This window comes from Anopheles gambiae, chromosome 2 (genome assembly GCF_943734735.2).
Source record: "Anopheles gambiae chromosome 2, idAnoGambNW_F1_1, whole genome shotgun sequence".
NCBI lineage: Eukaryota > Metazoa > Arthropoda > Insecta > Diptera > Culicidae > Anopheles > Anopheles gambiae.
The window spans coordinates 89012435-89032546 of NC_064601.1; the positions used below are offsets into that span (position 1 = coordinate 89012435).

Sequence of the window (20112 nt, forward strand, 5' to 3'; positions counted from 1 at the left end):
CTGGCTGGGGTGAAATTAGAGGAGCGTTCAAACTTCGAGAACAGACCATCATCGTAAAACTGCCACCGGGAGAACCCCTTGAAGTTCGTTCTTTGAAGCGTACAGTTCCCCCGAATCTAAAGAACAACTTCGCCCAACCCACATGGGGCGATGTCTTGGAGTCTTATGGGTGTTGTGCTTTAGGCGGGTTTTAAAATACGAGTTCCGACCCTGATCACTGTCATTCGATACGATTTTCGGCGAGGGAGAGAGAGGGAGCGAGACTTAATTCTCTTTTGACGCCAATTAATTTAAATTACTGGAAACCAAACAACCGTCGGACGTCTGCTCAAACTACCGTCACCTGAAAGTCGCTTCATTTGTCACGTTGTAGAAGAGGAGTTGCACGTCCAGCACCCGCGTCCAAACCCCGGAAGAATAGTCTTACACAATATCTACACAGCCGCAATAAATCGACATACGCATTCTGACAACAGCTAGCTTACACACTTACCGTATGGGATGCGTATCTTGCTCTGGACATCTGGCACCCAACTGTCAACGCGTACGACGCACTGACTGATGATGAACAGTGCTGCTGCCGCTAGAACGCCTTCCGTCAGGTGCATCGTCCGGTGGGTACTGCGTAGCGGCAGCCTCCTACCACCACCGTTCGTTGTGTGTGGTTGTTCGTCGTCCTTCCGTCTCCTGCTTATCGTGTCCAACATCTTCGGGCACTTGTGCCGCTTCTCGGGGCACACGTTTCGTTTAGAAAGGGCCACAGGTACTACAATAGAATTGGCTAATTCGCTCTTCACTTGCCTGAGAGATCGTGTGATGGAAGTGATCGGTTTGCGGTTAGTCGCACAAAGCTACACTCATTTCTATACGTTGAACTCTCAAGCATTCACACACACACATAGGATATCTAAACGGAACAACAAATTGTCAGCATACTATAAAGCGAGCCTGTCTGTGAGCCACAGTGATCATTAGGTCTAACATTCAGCAAAAGCAAATGTTACCGCCTGTTCGCTTCCATTCTGGCCCCTGGTGGTCACTCCTCTGCTGCCGTATTCTGAAACGAGAAGAGAACAAAACAGAAAACACTGCAATTAGAAGGTGGCGTTAACCTGTCAGTAGGTCCCGGTGGTTAGTGCTGCCAGCTTAGGCCAACTGGGCCCAACTACCAGTAGCGGCGCTCGCTCGTGTCTCGCGCGGTTGCTTGGAATGTGTGCCACCCTCTTTGCCTTCGTGCGTTTGACTGACGAGGGCTTGGGTGTGATTTAAGGAAGTCAATCAGCCTGTTAAATCGTTACTAAACAGCTAAACTACAATAGATTTGCTTCGGGCATTCGCTCTGGAATCGGATACCAACAAGCGACGGACGGCCATAGCTCACGTTCCTTGGAAGTACAGGGCGCGATTTGTATTTTGTGTCGCGTTTCGAATGCGATACCAATCAGCGTAACACGGAGCCTGTTCATGGTTAATACATGCACACACACACACACACACACATCTCTTAGGCACAAAGGGTGTGTGTGCATTTGGAAAATCTGAAATGGTACAACCTCGTTTTGTCCTTACATGGCTGCAGACAAACGAGCCAGAACCACCACGGGAATGCCCCGATTACTTGTTAGACTTCAATAGAATAGACTCCAAGACATCAGGTCCTTCCACCATCAGTCACCACCTATTGGAGGGACGGGCGGCTGACAGTAAGCCGATTAGCCGATGGAATGCTGCAGGCAAGTAGATCTGGTGTCCAAAGGATCAGTGATCGTAAACTACAATCAACCATAAACTCTCTTGAATGTTGGAAGTAGTGCAAGCAGCTAGATTAATCAAAGGGACAGCCAATGACAAAGTACAGACCTCGTGATCTGGAACTGATCGCACCAAATCCATCATCTCTAGATGAATTTGCTCGATACCTTCAACCAAAAAAAAAAAGACGTCTAACCTCAAATCCTACTTGCAGATGAAGATCCCAGGGAACTCCCTTAACATGAGCATATCATTAGACACTTTCGGTTTTCCTTGTGCCTCCAGTTCCACCAGCGTCAATGAAAGTGGGCTACACACGGGAACCAGTCATTGATGTGCTTCGATCGAGGAAAGTGCTACTAAAAATTAGTACTTAAGACTGTTTCCCTCCAATTCCTCCAAACCACCTCCTCAGCGCTGGACATCTCATGCACGGAGCATCGAGTGAGCATTAATTACCGATTGGAACCTGCTCGGATAGAAAGGGGCTGCGGAAAAGTGCATCGATTTTGCCAGAGTTCGTGCCGGACACACGCTCATCAGCATAAAATATGTACGCGGTACACCCTTTTTCTGCTTCCGGCGAAAAGGCGAGTCCGGCAAAAAACACAAAGTGCCGTGGCCTCCAAAATGTGGGCCGCCACTGGCCACTACCTACTGCTCGCCACCGTACTTGCGCACGGTGTATGTGGGTCAGCATGTCTTCAGCCAAACTGGACGCTGTTGGAGGTTTTAACTATTTTTTATGTCACGTGGTAGGAAAAAAACGAGTTGCAGAACAGGCAAAACCTGCCAACCAGTGTAGGGAAAGAAATTTCTTTGTACACGCGGGAGAAATCGATTCCGGAGACTCCTCCATCCCACCTGACCAACCTTTCATGTGCCCTTCGGCTAATATTATTCATTTAATCGATAACAAATCACGCTTCGTCTGACCTTTGCAAGGGGGCTACACTTGTCCCTTTCAGGTTGACATTTGCACACAAACCAACACACACACAGTCGCACACCAGGAACGGAAGAGAAGCAGGAGAGTGTCCGAGGTTACGAACGCGGCCGCTTATATCATTCAGAATTTTTCTATGGTTTCTTTATACCTTTCGGCATTTCGTCTTTTGTACAACCCTTTTCGGATTGCGGCCCCTTTTACCGCGCCTGGTCGATCAGTAAGTGTGCTCTTGCACTTGAAAACGAGGCATGGAAGAGCTCAAACGGCCAACCCGAATGGGAATTGCCCGTCACGTGGCGGGCGGTATGGCTGGCCGTGAAAGCAAAGTACACTCCTCTGTGTCACCGTCGCCGTCGCCGGGAGGACCGAAGACACATCCTACATTAAGTGCATAAAACCAAGGGTTAGGTTATGTTTGTTGCTAAAGGGTTTGAAAGAAACACGCTTTGCGTTCCATTTTCCATGGAAAGAGTCGTACCACACGACCGATAATATCCTTAACCTCAAACTGTAAACCCTTAAGTGGTTCTCCACTTAAGCCCGGCTGCCAGCTAGTCCGGTGTACCAGTCCGGTGTGGCAATGTGTGGAAAGATGATATACGATACGCCACTTCAAACTCCGGACGAACGTTACAGTTTAAACGCATCCGTGGCGATTAGATTGTTGCACACTGAACACTGAGCATTGTGAGAGAGAGAGAGCAGTTTGACAACATCAAGCGTGTGAATGTTTCACCCAACTTCTTCCCTCACACTAAATAAGTAATTAAATATTATGTCGTCTAATTCTGCCATGCCGCTAAGCTAACATTATTCAAATCGAGAACACACACACACTTTCCCGTATTTCCTACAGCGCCACAAGAAGTAGCAATCGAAAGGATACCCTTCTTAATCACCTTTCGACGGTGTAATGCGACATGTTTGCCGACAACAACTGCTTCATCACGATCAAAAGGTTAATCTGCTTATAAAACACTGTATAAACAATTACGTACGAAAAAAACACAACCTGTGTTCCCGATGTTGACCCTTCTTGTAGGTCACAGTATAGAGTTCCTTCGATCGCCCTTCCCATTCAGCCGCACACACACACACATGGGGTGCATTTTAATTAGAATGTTAAGTTCGATATTAGCATTCGTTACATCCCCCTGGACTACAACAACCGACCAGTTAGGGCTGCGTCATTTCTTAGGGGGTCTGCCGCAGCGATACGTGCATGCGAGGTTTACCATGTGGGAAAACGATGCTTTTCCCCCTCTCCTGCTGCTCGCTCCCTATTTTTCCATATTAAATGTACAGCAGGTAACCGAGAAAGCTAACAAAGTATCAATCCATCTTCCTCACTCGCTGCTACATTGGATGCTCCGAAGAAGAATGGACAAGGACAGAACAATATACAGAGGCGAAGAGGTTTTTTTGTACTAATTCTATAAAACAATATGCTAATTCGATGCAGTGCCGATGCTCGCCCTCGGTCACAACTGCAACGACCAGGGCGCGCAGGAGACGAACCCTTTTTCTCGCTTGCTGTGGAAGAATCCCTCCGAGTGCTACCACTGGGTGGCAGTCATTTCACTGTTGAGGGTTAGATGACACACAGCCGTGCTTGGTCTGCTGCAGTTTCTAACCCCAACGGCTAACAGCAGCATGCAATCATGGGATCTCTCCGCACAAGCAAAACAAAAGCCTCCGCACAAGCAAAATGCGGAATATAAATGCGTAATTTAAATTTATGTTCTAGGTCTCGTGCGTCTCTGACTGCGTGTGTGTGTGTGTTTGTGTTATGATAGGAAGTTCTAATGGGGTTGGCGCCTGGACCACGTCATCAATACCAGGTTCTGTTGGAAGGGGGTGGTGAGAAACTGTAGATCCATTGCACTAATTTATTGCAGGCGATGTGGTAGTTGGCAATTGCACCGATGCGTTTGATACGTACGAATTGGTTGGTTGGCAGATAAATAATAGGAGGGCAATTGCTGACCTTGAACAGTCGGCATGTTTCTGGATTCTAGAACAATAAGACCATGCCTGCTTCATCATTGACCAGGCAACAGAAGCGTGTACATTATTTTTAAACAAATTTTACACCCCGAAAAAAGCGCACTTCACTCTGCATACAAACTACGCTTTTAACCTTTGCGAGCAAACCGTTAAAGTCAACCTTCCCGTCAGATAACTCCCCGTTATGCTTCTCGCATGCCTAGCCGTCTGTGATCATCATTACCGTATTTTTTTTTTATTATTATAACCCCAAAGCGGATACACCAGCAAACAGCACAAAGAAATCCCTGATGCAACACGAACATCCTCCTCCTCCTCCTCTTGGGCAGCATCATCGACTGCACGGCAAGTACAGCAAACTCGCTCACAATCGCTTAAGTACCAGCTACATTTAATGAGCAGCATCGCATCGCATATATCGCATCGTCTGTCTGTGTATATTTTTACTGTGTTTTATTCTCCTCTAGTTTGTTGCGCGTCTTCACGGTTCACTAAACCACGCTATTTTGACCCAACGTGCGCCGCTGCACCGCGCAAGATTGCACACACAGACACGGCCCGCCGAAGGAGAAATCTATTAAACAAGCTTCCACTCTTACACTTCATTAGAAACACACACACACCGGGAGAGAGAGAGAGAGAAAGATACAAAAACACACGCACAGTGAAGCAGGAAAGAGCGCGCCATTTTTACATTCGCGTTTTTAGTGGCCGGCGTGTGTATTAATGAGCTGCGCGTAACTCTAATAATAAAATAACATCCCCAAACGCAACAGACGGCGGTTAAGGTGCAAAACGATAAGGTAAGGAACGAAGCAGCAGGGAAGGTAGAAAACACACGAAAACAAAAACCAAAAAACCTTCCCACCGTCTTCCGTCTCGCACGCATCCAAGCGCACGTAAAAAACCCTTTTTCTCCTAGCGCGGGATATATTATTGCTTCTTACAAAACGCTAGAGACTTATAAACACGTTAACCCCTGTGCTTGCTGGTGCAGGGGAAACAATGCGACGGGGTACTGGGTGGATTTAGTAACAAATAAAACATCTTCGTGACGGTCCCGCGAGCTCGCGCGCGCCATTCTCCCTTGCAGCCCTATACTTTCACCGTTAGCCGATTTGCCGAAAAAGCTTGTGCGCGGAAAAAAACGAAACATATCAGTAACCGTTTATTTGTGCATCGTTTTTTTACTGCCTTTTGCATTTTAGGGATTTTCCTAATGATTTGTTCAAACTGGCAGAAAAATTATTCCCCGCCGAGCCGGTTGGTGCAGCGTAACGAGACTGCTTTCTTTTCTCTTTCCTTCCGAAAGGGCCGATAAAAACTTGATGATGTAAAATATGTTTGCACAGTGCATTCGTTTCGGTGGGTTCAATGTCATGGTAGCATGCAATCGAAAGTTTGCCTTTTTTACATAATTTTTTCGTTCCAAACATTCATCAAGCTTGAGATAACGAGTTTCGTGTGGCGTATTAAATTATTCAATAGCCAGAGCGAGCGTTTAAATATTAACGAACTTTTCTTGCGCTACCATTGTGAGCACAGCACACGACTGTTTTTTTCGGCTGGCTCCGTTTTCCTCCTCGCTTTGTCTTTCGATCATTCATCGGCCTCTTAAGGGCATTCTTTTTTTATTATTATTACAAACCTTAAAAACGAACGCCACGAACAGTAATACTCCGCCCCACTCCCATATCATAAGTTCGCTAAACGACTCATTATATTTTATTACCGTTTAATGCCCATTTAGTGAGCCACCTGTAAAAGGAGAACGTTCCCTAGAGGGAGGGCTGCGTTCGCTGCTTATACATTCAAAATTGAGTTCTTGCCTCCTTCTTGCTTCCCAAGCAAAAGCGTTTGAACTTCTACGGCTGCCGGCTAAATTATGACCTGTACTCATATGTTCCTTCCATCGCCCCCGACCATCAACCCCACCCGACTTGATTTATGATGATGAGAGAGGCGCGGGAGAGAGAGCTGGACGGGCGGGTGTTGAAAAACGGATCACTTCCAATTTTGGGACCCACAAACCTGTGTGTGTGTGTTTGAAGCGTTCCGCCCTGGTTTCGTGTTTACGTTTTGGTTTTTGTCTCTCCACGTTTGGTGCTGATTGAATTTCCCTCCTCAACCGTAAGTGCCCTAATGCCCGATATTTTTCCCTGGCAAAAGGGAAATGTAAAATATTCTCCCTTTCCACCCGCTCCCGCCCAGCAAAGGAGCACAACGAAAAGCAAAGAACCCCGAAACACAAAACAGTACGTCATGCACTAAATTCTGCCGCCACAATGGGGTCAGCAGCAGCTTGGGAGACGCAGGGAAGGAGCCGCAAAAATGGAGAAAAAATCACACGAACGCCGGGGGAAAACTACGTGTCAAATATAAAAGAAAACAATTTCCACCGAGCAGCCGAGGGGTCGGATAACGTGCGGCAGCAATGCAACACGCCGCCGCCACCGGTCGATGTGCATGGCATTTCTTGTGCACGTGTGTGTGTGTGCGTGTCTGAATGAAGCCGACCCCGAGAGCGACCGTATTCGAAATGTCCAAAAATAGTTCATCATAGACCACCACCAGTGGCACACACACAGGCAGACCAGGCGCATTTCTTCCATCCGGATGGGTAGGGCGGTGATCACTGGCCGGCTGAGGTAACCTTTACCGAATTAAGTTTGGCTCACGTCTTGGTCTCGGTTTCCCGGACCACCCGGTCAGTTGTTGGTGGTGGAAAACACACCGACACATCCACACACACACACACATCCAGCATCCGATTCCGATCGACAGCCGGCGTGAGACGCAGCGAGACTTCAGTGACACAGTTGGCATTCAATCAACAATTTGTCGGTGAGCCATTTTCACCCGCATCCGGTTCACATTTGGAGATTTTCTAGGCATCATACTACACTAGACTGGGTCAATGATTATTTGATTTATGGATCAAAATGTTCGTTTTCCCATTTATTCTTAACAGCGAAAGAAAATGCACCTAAAAACTGCATTGCCTACATTTAGGCGGACAAAACTGTTATTGGATGGGCTTTAGGGGGAAAAAAACAAAACGAATTGACAAACCATTCATTCCCATCGTTTTAACAGACTGAACAAATGATCATAATGTCAAGTGAGAGGTGAAGCAAACAACGCTCTTTATCCATTTTCCCACCGTCTGAATTAGGTTGATGGACAGTTACTCGCGTCTAACAAAAAACCCATAAATACCCTAAAAATACCTCATTTGTTTCCTCTCTTATTCATCCAACGCGAAACAAACAATGCACCTGCAGCAGAGCAAGCCGTGCTGCTGTCGCACAATGGTTGAACGAATGCGCTTCAGCAAACCGTACATCACCCGCCGTACCGATTAGTGAGCTGTTGGGATTTGACGGGAAACTTCCCTCCGCAGGAAAAAAGCGCAGAGACGCTACACTGTTTATTAGACGGTGGGGTGGGTGTTTTATTGCGCCCCATTCCGGTAGCTAATAAACACTTCACGCTGACCGGCGCCACCCCTTTCATTTCAACCCCACAAAGGGCACAAGCAGCAGATAATAAATATTCCTTTGACATCTCTTCTCGATGGGGGAGAGTCCCACGAGCATGATTGTACGCAAATTAGACAGGCAGACGCGCGCGCGCACATCGAAGAGTGAGCGGCATGTGTGACGTCGTCGTCGTTCTATTGTTCTTTTTTTTTGTTTTAAGTTTGCGCTCCCTTTGCCCAACGGTTTCCGATTGAATTAAAAAAAAGCAACCCCGGCCCATTGGTGGGTTTTGTTAAATTGCCATTTTGCGGCTCAAGCGTCGCAACATTCGGCTGGGTGCGTGGCGTTTGTTAAACTATCGACAAATAGTTACGAGCCAACACACGCGTCGCCAACTTTAATGTCAAACGGGGGAAAAGCGCGCGGTAGCCCCAAACGGATTGAACAGAGAAATAAAGTAACTAACGCACCGTGCGGCGCGCTGTGGACAGTTCCCGTCTTTTTCACCATCACTTGTCTTGTCTAGGCAGCCGCCGGGCTAAGGTCTCGTCAAACACCGGCCCAAAACGGTAAGGTGTGCCAGAGGAAACGCCAGAGGAAAGAAAGGCAAATGTGATGTGCGTGCGTGCATGAAGAATCGATTTCGAGAACGAACCGGCGGCGCGGCGTGGAGGTAAACAAAACCGTGGCTTGGGGAGGTGTATTATTTATTTACATCTGCTTCCCCCTCCTCGTATGGGTGCTCCGAGGGGGATGAAGGTGTGGAGGGTGCGGAGATGGGTACATTAACGGACACGGGGTGAACGAGGCGCATGAACCGCGAGGCGCGCACACACGGTCATGCATTAAAATGATGATGCGCCGCGCGTTCGGTCGAGTGACGCCTGGCAATGTCGACAGGTGATTTACATCGCATAAAACCCCCCTCCCCACACCCCGCTCCGTAAGGGTTATTTTCGGCTTCGGCCATTCCTTCGCTTTGCATTTCTCTCTCTCTTTCCCGCAGTGATCAACCGCGATCGATCGGCGAGGCTACAACCACTCGTTAGACAACAATATCGCCCATCATAAACGTACAAACAGACACCGTGCGTCTCTGGCTCCCTCACACTCCTCACCACCCCCCTTCAGCACTGTGTGTGTACAGGTGTCACAGACAAAACTGTTGCCGCTGTGATCTAACCTTATTTACATAAACCTCCGTTGCTTTGCCCTGCGCATCCCTCACGCTTTATTCACCTCCCCCTCTCAGCCCAGCCCAGAAAGTGCGATATGCGTGCGATGCATACAGGGCCGTATGTGTGTGCGCGCACTGAATGTGGGACTACTTTGTTTCCATAATTAAATAATAGAGAGAAATAGCGAATGAAACAAAGCCCTACCCACGTTATCCCCCCATCCCCCCCCTTTTGGTGGCGTAGATTGCAACCAGCTGGCTTCAAACTACGGTGCGCACGAAGAGCACATTCCGTTACATCTACTGTAGCGGCATAATTTGTTGCTCTAATTTGTATACAAAAAACTGAAACACAACAAAAGCGCTCTTTTTTTGTTTCGTGCCAGCTTTTGAGTGACACTGCCGTAGCGAGGCGCAGCGCGCATTAGAACCACCACCGCCCGTTGCGGAAACTGTGCTAAGGCGCGTCGAACACCAGAACCGGTGCGCCGGTGGGGATCGTTGTTTTTGCATAGCTGCTCTTTACCCATTCACGATCACTGTCCCACAAATGTTAAAGGAGGAGGAGGGGGGTGGTTTTTTGTGATGATTTTTGAAAGCAGATTATCCCCCGACTCTAGGCTTTCCAATATTGCACGCGATCGTTTTTCAATGTCACCGCCTGTCGCCAATTCGAACGGCACAATGGCAATGTCACATTCAGCATACGGGGTGGTTCTTTCGCGTGTTTTGTTTGGAGATTTAGATTATCCACCACACACACTAACGCGAAGGTAAAGGATCGTGAGATTATTCGCTCGGCTTTGGGAGCTGCGAATTAGGCGCAAGACACCTTTTTCCAGGCGGAATTTTATGGCGCACCGTCGGTCTTTTTTGAGGCCAGCTTTATTTAATTTTACGACTAGCGATGGGGCGCTTTTTTATACCTAGATTTGTGCAACAGTTTATAGTTCCGATTGCATAAAACAACGCTGTCTAAAGCACGAGTTTGATCAATATAACACTGAATTTTAAGACAACCATAAGAACTTGTCAACGTATTTTAAATTACCAAATTATTTAAATACTTCAAGCCTTTAAGTTGTTACAAATTCCCCAATAATTCCAGACGCTTTCAGGGCCACTCGCTCCACTAACTGTCCACCAACGTGCGTTTTTTTTTTAGTTTAGCGTGACATTCTGCCAATTTTCTAACACCAATTACACCTTCCGCCCGTGGCCCAAGGTGACATTGTCGCTTGCCCGTTGTCGAACAATCCACGATAGGGGACGGATATTAACGATTGTCCTTTGTTTTGCATGCGACCACAACACAAAACCACCCTCCCACTCTAGCTGAATGGCCTCACCCATTCATTACGGGCTGCGCGGGAACACACAACAAAACTCAAACTCGGCAAATAACAATTACGCACCGTTTTAGGGTAAACGCAATTGCAGGTGTTGTGTACTGGAGCATGAGGGAGGAGGTTGTGGAATGCAATTAGTGGAGGCGCGGTTTTTGGGCAGGAAGGAAACAGATTCCATTCGTGGGCTTTTCTGTTTGCTGATTTTTAACAAAACAATTTAAAAAAAAGGCACAGTGTTTGTTGTCTATTTTTGTGGGATTTTGGGATTTACATTGAAATGACGTTTTTGTTTAGTTTTTGGTGATGTTACACCATGCGATATTTCCGGGTTACTACTAAGGTATGTATTTGACAAACACATTATGAACTTCAGCAAAACCAATGCCACGTGGCTTATTTCTTCATTGAACCGCACAATGAATGCTACTGGCGCTCAGACAAATTTCCAGCCGAATTCCATCGGCACTTACCAGGCTGCAATTCAATAACGCGCGGAACGGTAAAATAAACAATTTGTGTGCTCCGCTAACAAAATAACCTTCCACCATTAAAGCTGTACAACACTTGCCCCCATCCCTGCCTTTCTCTCTCTCTACATTTTTCTCTATGACCGGGTTAGCTTTAATAGATCAAACACGCCATTGCAAGCCCGCTGCTCACAAGTTTCATTCTTTTCGTCCATCTACGGATGTACTTGGCTAAAAACTCGAGCAGCCTGCATTTTCGCGCGGCCGTATATAGGTGCCATTCACGCACACGCGGTTGGTTTTGCAATCGCACACCTCCATCATCATCATCTTCATCGTGATGATCTCTTCTTGATCGCCGCGCTCATGTTGATCATCCATTTCCATCACGATTAACCGTAATAATCTGCTAATTGCGCCCGGAATATGGAATATGGTGAAGGTGAGACATGGACAAGGCGAGAAAGGTTAGAAGTTGTTCCTAAACAGACCAAAAAAAACCGCGCTCCACGCGTTGGCAGGATGGGAATGAAAAAAAAACACTTAAACCCGATTTCCACCCGGAGTAAAACAAAACTCGTGCGCGCAGGTGAAAATTAAATCATATTAACACGATTCACTCCGCCAAGAGAGGGAGGAATAAGGTTTTCCTGAGTAGTAGGTGTATTGGGGGGAAATCTAGATCCCTATCCACCCTCGCCGGCCCTTCTTTTTGAGTCTCCACTTAACCCGGAAACGGTGCAATGGGCAAAATTAGGTCACTCGGTTTCGATTTAGTAAGGCACACACACACGCCCAGCATGCAGCTGGTCGCTGTTTTGGATTTAGAAACATAGAACTTTATACTCCCCTACTCTCTTCCCCAGATTCTTCACCCCAGCTTCGTCGCACTTACCTCTCACAATTGTTTTGCTTCCAAGTCGCGCTCGCTGGCGGCACACACTCAACTCACTCTGCCGGTGTGTTCTGTTATGACTGGGCAACGGTCCACTGCATCGGCCGATCGGTCTCGCGCGATTCTGTAAACAAAGACGGGGCGGAAAATGGGAAAATGAAAACACCGTGCATGAAGAAACAGAACAGAAGCATAAGAACGAGTTTAAGCGATACTTCTTCGAGCGACTTAACACTACCAAAACGTTACACATCGGTCACGAGGCACGAGACGCAAACGTAGATAAGACCCAATTTTGTTAGAACTCTTTCGTTCTTTCGACTGCAAAGTTTTACGACCGCGAGGCGTGTGTTTGGTTCTTTCCATCCTAACCTCAACTTAAACTCGATCACCTGGACACACACAGCAGGACTGGAATTAACGGGCAACGCAAATAAGAAATTGGGCAACCTACAAAACTGTACAGAGCCACACACCACCGGTTGTCTTACAGGGGCAGGTGTGTCCTCCAGAACTACAAGATCCTCTTGCTTAGGGGCTTTAAGGCTTTCAGAGGCCAAGAGCAAGAAAGAGAGCGACTGACAAAAAAAAAGGTGCAGCAAGGCAATAATTTCCCTCCAGGCTAAAGCGTGATGCAAACGATGCGCACGCGCCATGCATTTAAAACATACGACCAACACATGCCAATATGATTTTAGAGTCTCGTTTTTCGGAGGACCTTACGATGACTTCCATGAGGCCCCACGGCATGGCCAAAGTAAAGCTGCCACTGCTGCCTAGTTTAATGTCACCAGCTGCTTCGATGCATACGAAAACTGCAGATGCAGATGAAGAGAGGAAGAGAGATCCACGTGCCCACACCGAATGTCAGATGCACTCAGAAAGCTAAGCTTAAGCGAAGAAGAAACCGACGCAAACGATTGCGCAAAAATATATATATTATCCGAATGTCGTTCCGCTTTTCAGGAGGATGAGGTTTTCACATTTCCTTTTGCTTCTTCACTTTTTTCCCTACTGTTCTTTAATTTCCCATTCCGTACCCTTGACACGTCTTTCACAAGCCGAGGGCAGCCAAACCAAAACAGAACCAATAAAAACGGGACAGTGCGAGCAAAACAAAAAAAAAACGCACAACACGAAAACGTATGCTGCTGCTCCCGGGGACATCAGCGCTCGGGACAGCAAGATGGATGATTATCTTTGCATCATTCGCAGTAGAAGAACTGCGAGACACACACGCACGCACTACGCTCTGTTCCCCCAGGTTTTGGTTTCGTATCGTAAATAAATAAAAATGCACAAGCACCGCGGCGTAATACGATACGTTTGGTCGCGTGCTGCACATCCCACCACTTAGACCCTTGCGCCAATCGTGTATATGCATCCGTAAAATGCAAGCCATTTTCGGGCACGGGGAAGTTTGAAGAACCAGCAGCGGAAACACAAAACACACGCCACAGAGAACGCATCATTTCCGGAAGCTGACAGGGAAGAGAGAGGGAGCTCCGGCCGTGTTTTCGTACTTCAAACTAGATGGTTCGTCATGATTGTTATGATGATTTTGGTGCACTGCGTTGCCCCCAGGAGGGTTGTCACAAAAGTATGATTCCCCTCGCGCAACATGCATATGCTTGCCTGATCAATCATTCTGATCTTGCTCGCATGCATTTCTGAAGGGAATTGAGACGATTGAATTACATGATGGTGAAATAGGAAGATTTACGATATCATGTTCATCTCGTACCGGGCATTCTTTGCTAAAACGGCACAACAAAGCAAATCAAAACTGTCCCTTACAGCCACCAACATCGACAAAATATAATAAATCAAAACTTTACAGTAGTTTAGGACAACAACAAAAAAGCTAATGAGTAGCAGCAAGCAGTAAGCACCATTAATTTACCTCATTAACGTTTCATCGCTTGCACGAATAGTCCTCGAACATTAAGAATACCGCGGAACATTAAGAACGTACGCAGAAAATGGAGCCGCAGTCGCGCGAGAGATAAACGCAAATCTTAGTCCAACCGTCGCGCACTGTCGCGCCAAATGATCAAGAATTCGTATTCCAGAAATAAACACACCAGAGCTGTTTTAATGTGCTTGGCAATAAAATTATGAATATAATCGTAAAGCAATATTGTTCTCTGCGCTTAAGTCGTGCCATCGGGTGCTCTGAAGAAGTTCTGATCTGTAAACCAGCTTCTAGGCGGCCATAAAAAGCTCGGCCTACGTAACGATCCATATGCCAACCCGGAGCGCGTACGTTCACTAAAATTCAACAATCTTAAAGCGTACTTACACGCACAACACATATGCCAATATGCCGAGGCGGAAGGCGAGAGAGAGGATTAGAGAACAAGCATTTTACGACCCTCGTCGAGCGGAACACGCGGTTCTGTGTAAATGTCAGATCGCGTTATAAAACCGCCTGCCAATTTCACTGCGCGCAAAAGGAATCATTTTTAGCCGTTTCGCATCGCATCGGATGAATATGAAATATTGATTGACTCATTAAAATCCCATAAGCATACGGGAAAAGGGGTGGCTGTGTTGTTTTGCGCAACGATCGCACAAACCAAAAACACCACCGCAGCTCTGACAGCCACACTTAATAATGCCAATCACGGCACCACAATCGACCAAACCGCCAAATCGTTGCACACCAACCACAGGGTGCTCTTCTTGCTGATCTCGTCCGATGCTATTGTTGTGATCGGAAATCTACAAATTGACCACTTTTCGGCGGTTCCGTGAAGGGGTTGGAATCGGAGCACCGGAGCGGAAAGAAATGATAAGCGGTTGTGTCCCGTAAGTCGTGAGAAAACCCACCCGCCCCCACATCAGCAAATTAATTGAACCTGGCACAAACTGGAGCGCGTCCAACGCGGCGGAAAAACGTGTCGCGCACCGGGTTTTCACGCCCGGCTGCTCACCGAGGCCGCTCGGAAGTCGGAAATGAAGAAGTCACCGTAATTGAGTTACGCGGTAGCTTTTCTCTGACCGCCTTTCAGGCGCAAATCGCCTCCATTGATCGCTGCGGGGTTGTGGGGTCTGTCGTGACAATTGTTCTAATTTTCAACAATTCCGTGCCGGTTTCCGCTGTGCCGAAAAAAGGAAGCTCGAAAGGCGTGACGATGAACCGAAATCTTCGTGGGCGCAAAGAAAACAGCGAAGAAACACACGCACCGGCAATGATGTTCGCAAATCCAACGAACCCTTGGCCAGCCCACTACAACCCACTTAAGGCCTGCCCTTTTTCCGGGGCACACGCACCGCGCGAGCGCGTTTGTAAAACTCAATTAAATTAAGCGCACATTAACGCACGCCGACACTCGCGTTTGCTGCCTGTTTGCTCCAAATAGAGTGATCTCGCGCGGGGCACGATTTTCGCTTATCGTTCAAATTATTCTATTAACACACGGTTGCGAGGTAGATGGAGGGTGCACAAACCTCTCCCCCCCCCCCCCCCCCCCCCCTTATCACTTACAGCACGCCGTGTTGTAGTGTAGTAATGTTAGGGCAGGGCCACTTCACTGTCACACTCTGCAGAGGACACAACAACAGCCGCGACGCCCAACCTTGCTTCGGGCGGGTGAAACGGTTATCAATCACTTCGAGTAACGAACTCAACGACTTAACATGCACACACACTCACACACATAAAGCACTTATTCACAGCACGTAGGGCTGGTATACGATCGGCAGAGTCACGAAATTCTAGAAGGTCAACGACAGCGTATCTACACAGCAGACACAAACTCACGAGATATATCGCGCACTCTGCTCTTTCCTGCTTTCCGGAAGATATCACACCCCGAGAAGTCGCCAGGTTCTTTCCTCGGCACAATGCACTAGATCGTTTGCCTTCTAAAGCTAGCACACGAACAACGCACACGACTTCTTCTTCCATGCGATCACCTCCATTGTCAACTGTCAGGCGCGTACTGACAGCACTGTAAACAGCGCTTAGTCGCGACCGAGTCTCCACTGACGTTGCACTAAAACCACACACTAAACCATCTATGGGTGAGTGCAAATTAAACACACCACGCACCATGCACCAGCGGTTGGATGGATTACTCTCTGTGTGTGAAACGCACTCACACACAAACCTACGATACACCAACACTCACCGCTGCAAAACCGGTGGGGGTGGACACAACCGTAGTAGTCCGAGTAGAAGAGAGAAAAAAAAACGCACATAAAATGGCAAGCTGTTAGAAGTTTGCAGAGGGCGCATTAGAAGTCATACGTCAAGCAACTTCTACCAGACTGTACGGCGCGATTGCCGTGGACCATGTGTGTGTTTATGTGTGTGGGTATCGGCGTCCGAGGGCGATTGACTATAAATCTGCACCTTCGTAAGCCGCCTCCAATCATTTCACTTATCTCATCGGAAACACCAATCGAACTCCACACCGCCCGTTAGAAACTACCAGGTAACTGGGTAGACTTCAAGGTGTATATTAAAGAAACGTTCCGACGTTGACGCTTGTTCTCACTTTGATCAACCCGTTGAGGAATGGAAGGGGAGATATATTAGGTAAAGCGATTAGTTTATGTACATTGCCTTGATCTCTGCCTGCGGTGTGCCATGTACACACGATCTTATGTGAGTGTAATTCTATATAATTCCAACGCAGAATTTTATTCTTTGTGCAGCTAATCCGACGGCAGTATCTCCAGAATTTCACCCCCGGGAAGTCGGAGGCCCACAAACTGTCCCAGGCGTAACGAGCTGCTGAACTGTAAAATATGCCATCGCCACTCAGCCGACGCCTCGGGACAGCCTGAGGCGACGACATAAATCATCTGCCGCGTAACAGAACCTCCCTGGGAGAGCTTACCGATGTCCAAGCCTTTGTAATCTTCCCAATGACTCCCCCCATGGCACACCGATTATGACAAAATAAGTAACGGAACACCGATAAAATATGCAAACTAATTCGCTCGCCGCGTTCTCTTCCGCTAACTTGTGCGTGTGGTAGATCGGACCTCTACCAATAATGCCGATGGTGCGATTTATGGAAGCTTTTCAGGTTCTCCAAGAGATATTCGCTTTTGCTTCGTTTAATTCTCAGCTTCTACTGGGCCATCGATCATGGCGAGTTCTTCTCGCCGAGGATTATCAACACCTGCAGGGAAGAACGTTGCTTTCCACCCGTTTCGGTCCTTCATTTTTCATCATTTCTCTGTCATAAGTTGGTCGCAAACCTGCTCTTTTGGTTTCAGATTTCACACGCCACTCTACTGAATGGACATTGGGACAACACGGCGTACGGCCTGTAACCGCAAAACCTACAATCTTTGCGTATGCAAAACTCTCGACATTAGATCGCTTGTCAACAAATTATATCTCACCTCGCAAAATGCAAAGCAAAATATCCATAGACACACCGGAGGTCTCCCCGAAGCAGTCCACAAGGGTAACAGGTTTCACCACTACGACGCGCGCTTGGCTTCACTTGGAGGTTGTACCACTGCGTGTTGTGATTAAATCGCGACCATTAACTACGCTCCTGCAGAATCTTTAACGAACGGTTCTACCGCAATAAATTACCACACACATACGGGCCCTGGTCACGTTCATCTCCAAAGTAGGGGAATAATACTAAGGGCAAGAGAGCTATTGCAGCACCTGCCACACATCACATGTCAGCCCCTTTTGCTTGCGGGATCGCTTCCACTGACCAAACTACCATTGCACTACCTGCCACATTCCATGAGTCAAGTGTGGACTATACAAAAACACACACTTTACCTTTACACCACACAACAGCAGCACATACTCGCTAACGTGCCAAAGCTGGTGGCACCCGAGAGGTGCAGCTTTTAATCAGAAAAACCGTACCGATGCCGCACACACACAATCGGCCAATAAGCGATGCAATTATTCACCAATCAAGGCACCCGCTCGCAACTATCGATCAGCATCAACTGGCGAAAGAACGGGGACCTCAGCACAGGCATAGCTATCCGATCTCCGAACGAGACACTTTGTCACCAGCATCAGGTCCCGCACTATTCCCGCACTAGCCTCGAATGCCTCCTGTCGGGCCTGCCTAATCATCACACATCGATCGATCGGTTTGTAGCGGAGGTGATGTAACATGCCAAGATTGATCCTATCCCAATGCCTGGTGATTCGTATCAGTAATTAGGTTCGTCGAGTTTCTCTCATGTGCCGTGCGATTTCGAGTGGGCACCAGTTGCCGTACTTCCTACTATGCGCTTGCAAAAATCACTTCAAGCCTCCAGCAGTAGGCGAATGACGCATCGCTAAAAACAACAACACAGCGGGGAGATCAGTTCTTCCCACAAGCCTGCAAGTTTCCAATGTCCACGGTTTTGACAGGTCTCGGCTGGGCTGTACAGAAATTCATCACTTGCAAATCCCACCATTCCCGTATCTGCCTGCCTGGAAGGTGTTCCAGCCACCGTGGCGACCGGCACCGTCACAGAAAACCAATCCACACTTAATCCGCCGGACCTTTGGAGGTGATCCAAGAGTCACAGAAACGAAGATATGGCGGGGAAAAAACGACTCACCCAAGTACCCAACACCGGAGACACCGTGTCTGGCTCGATCTGCTTACTGCGCAAAACTGTCAGATTGCACGAGCACCCCCGAGAGCACCCCGAGCGGCTGGAAAAGACAAAAGATCAACCTGTCGTCCAATAAAACGAACCTACACCGCACCGTGGTATCGCGGTAGAAGATTTGCCTTCATTTGCAAACCGCAGTTCAGGTTCTACTTGATGGTTGGAGATGATGGTTGGGTGAAGCGGTGGGAGACAACTTCTAAGCCCGCATATCCGAGCGGTTGGTTTATAAGCCGTTTGTATGAATAATTTACTGCGGAGGTTACCAAAACAGCCCCGCGAAAGGTCCGGTTCGGCCGGTTTTGGATCCCAGGAAGAGAACACGACACGATACGCAAGAAATCCTAGCCCATTAGCCGATGCTTAACATTACTTTGAATGAAGCCCGAAAGCCTGAGAAGCGCGTGTTGAAGTATCTCACCTCTAGAGAGGGAGATAAAAAAAAGATATATTCAAAACACTACCAAAAAAATACATCCCATCATAACCTGATCTATGATTCTAAGCTCTGTGCGATGTTGGGACACAGCAAACAAACCGGCGGAATGGAAGATGATTACCAAAATAAACACAAATCTCACAATACACGGAGGCTTACAATGGATACAAACCAACGGAGATCTTTATGATGGATTAATTGGTTACCACAAAGGTGTTTTTGCTCGCTTGCCGCGTGCGGAAGAGTCGGCACTGTTTTGTAGCTTAACTTCCTGAGTGCCGACCTAGTGCCCTGTCGATGATGTTTACAAAATGCAAAGGTTAACCGATATCGTCCTGCGAGAATGGAACGTTCCAATGTGGAGTGCGCACAGTACGCACAGTCGATGTCTTGACCACCTCCTCCTTCTGCATGCGGGCTGTTGGAGAGCTTGATTGATTGATGTGATCGCGCGGCTGCGTTTTGATTATTTAAAACGCTAAGGTATGCTTATTATTTTTATTCCACCACAGAGCATGTTTTGATTTCCATGAGAACGACCAGCATTCGAGTGTTGGCCGTTGCTGGCATTGCTTTCATTTTCGACGCGTATTTTACGACATTAATTCCAACTGGGTTGCTCTGCTCGACGGACCGTCCAAACCGTCCGTCGTCGCACCTTCGTAAAGGGGATGCTGTCAAAAAAATCGTCATCGTTTACTGGTGTGACTGCCCCAACCAACGACCTAAACAACAATAGCAACCCCCCAGAAGGTCTGTGGGTTTTATTGAACCACAGCAACCGCTCGCAGGTGAAGAAATATATGTTTTTTCCCTCCCGCTTTTCGTTTTGTTTGGCGAGCCCGCGTCACCTGCTTAGTCTTTTGACCCGCGTTCGACAGCAACTGATTTCAATCAGCAATTAACCTTCAGGTACAGGTGACGGGGTAGATATACGTGTGTGCGTGTGTGTGTGCCCCTGATGATGTTCGAACCCTCCGACCGGCCCG

At 47.7% G+C, this 20112-nt stretch overlaps 1 protein-coding gene across 4 annotated transcripts in view; it reads right to left on the reverse strand.

The window, feature by feature from the left end:
- The window catches only part of LOC1276412 (semaphorin-1A), a 93664-nt gene that overhangs the window by 11727 nt on the left and 61825 nt on the right, over positions 1–20112 (reverse strand). For 2 of the 4 annotated variants that reach the window (XM_061651598.1, XM_061651600.1), the window contains 2 exons: positions 12079–12202; positions 494–1057 (listed from right to left, as the gene is read on the reverse strand). In XM_061651598.1, coding sequence (XP_061507582.1) covers positions 494–707 — 214 coding nt within the window. In that variant the 5' untranslated portion in view covers positions 708–1057; positions 12079–12202. Of the gene's footprint in view, positions 1–493; positions 1073–12078; positions 12203–15568; positions 16027–20112 lie in introns of those variants that run through there. The other 2 variants (XM_061651599.1, XM_061651601.1) reach the window with 2 other exon arrangements.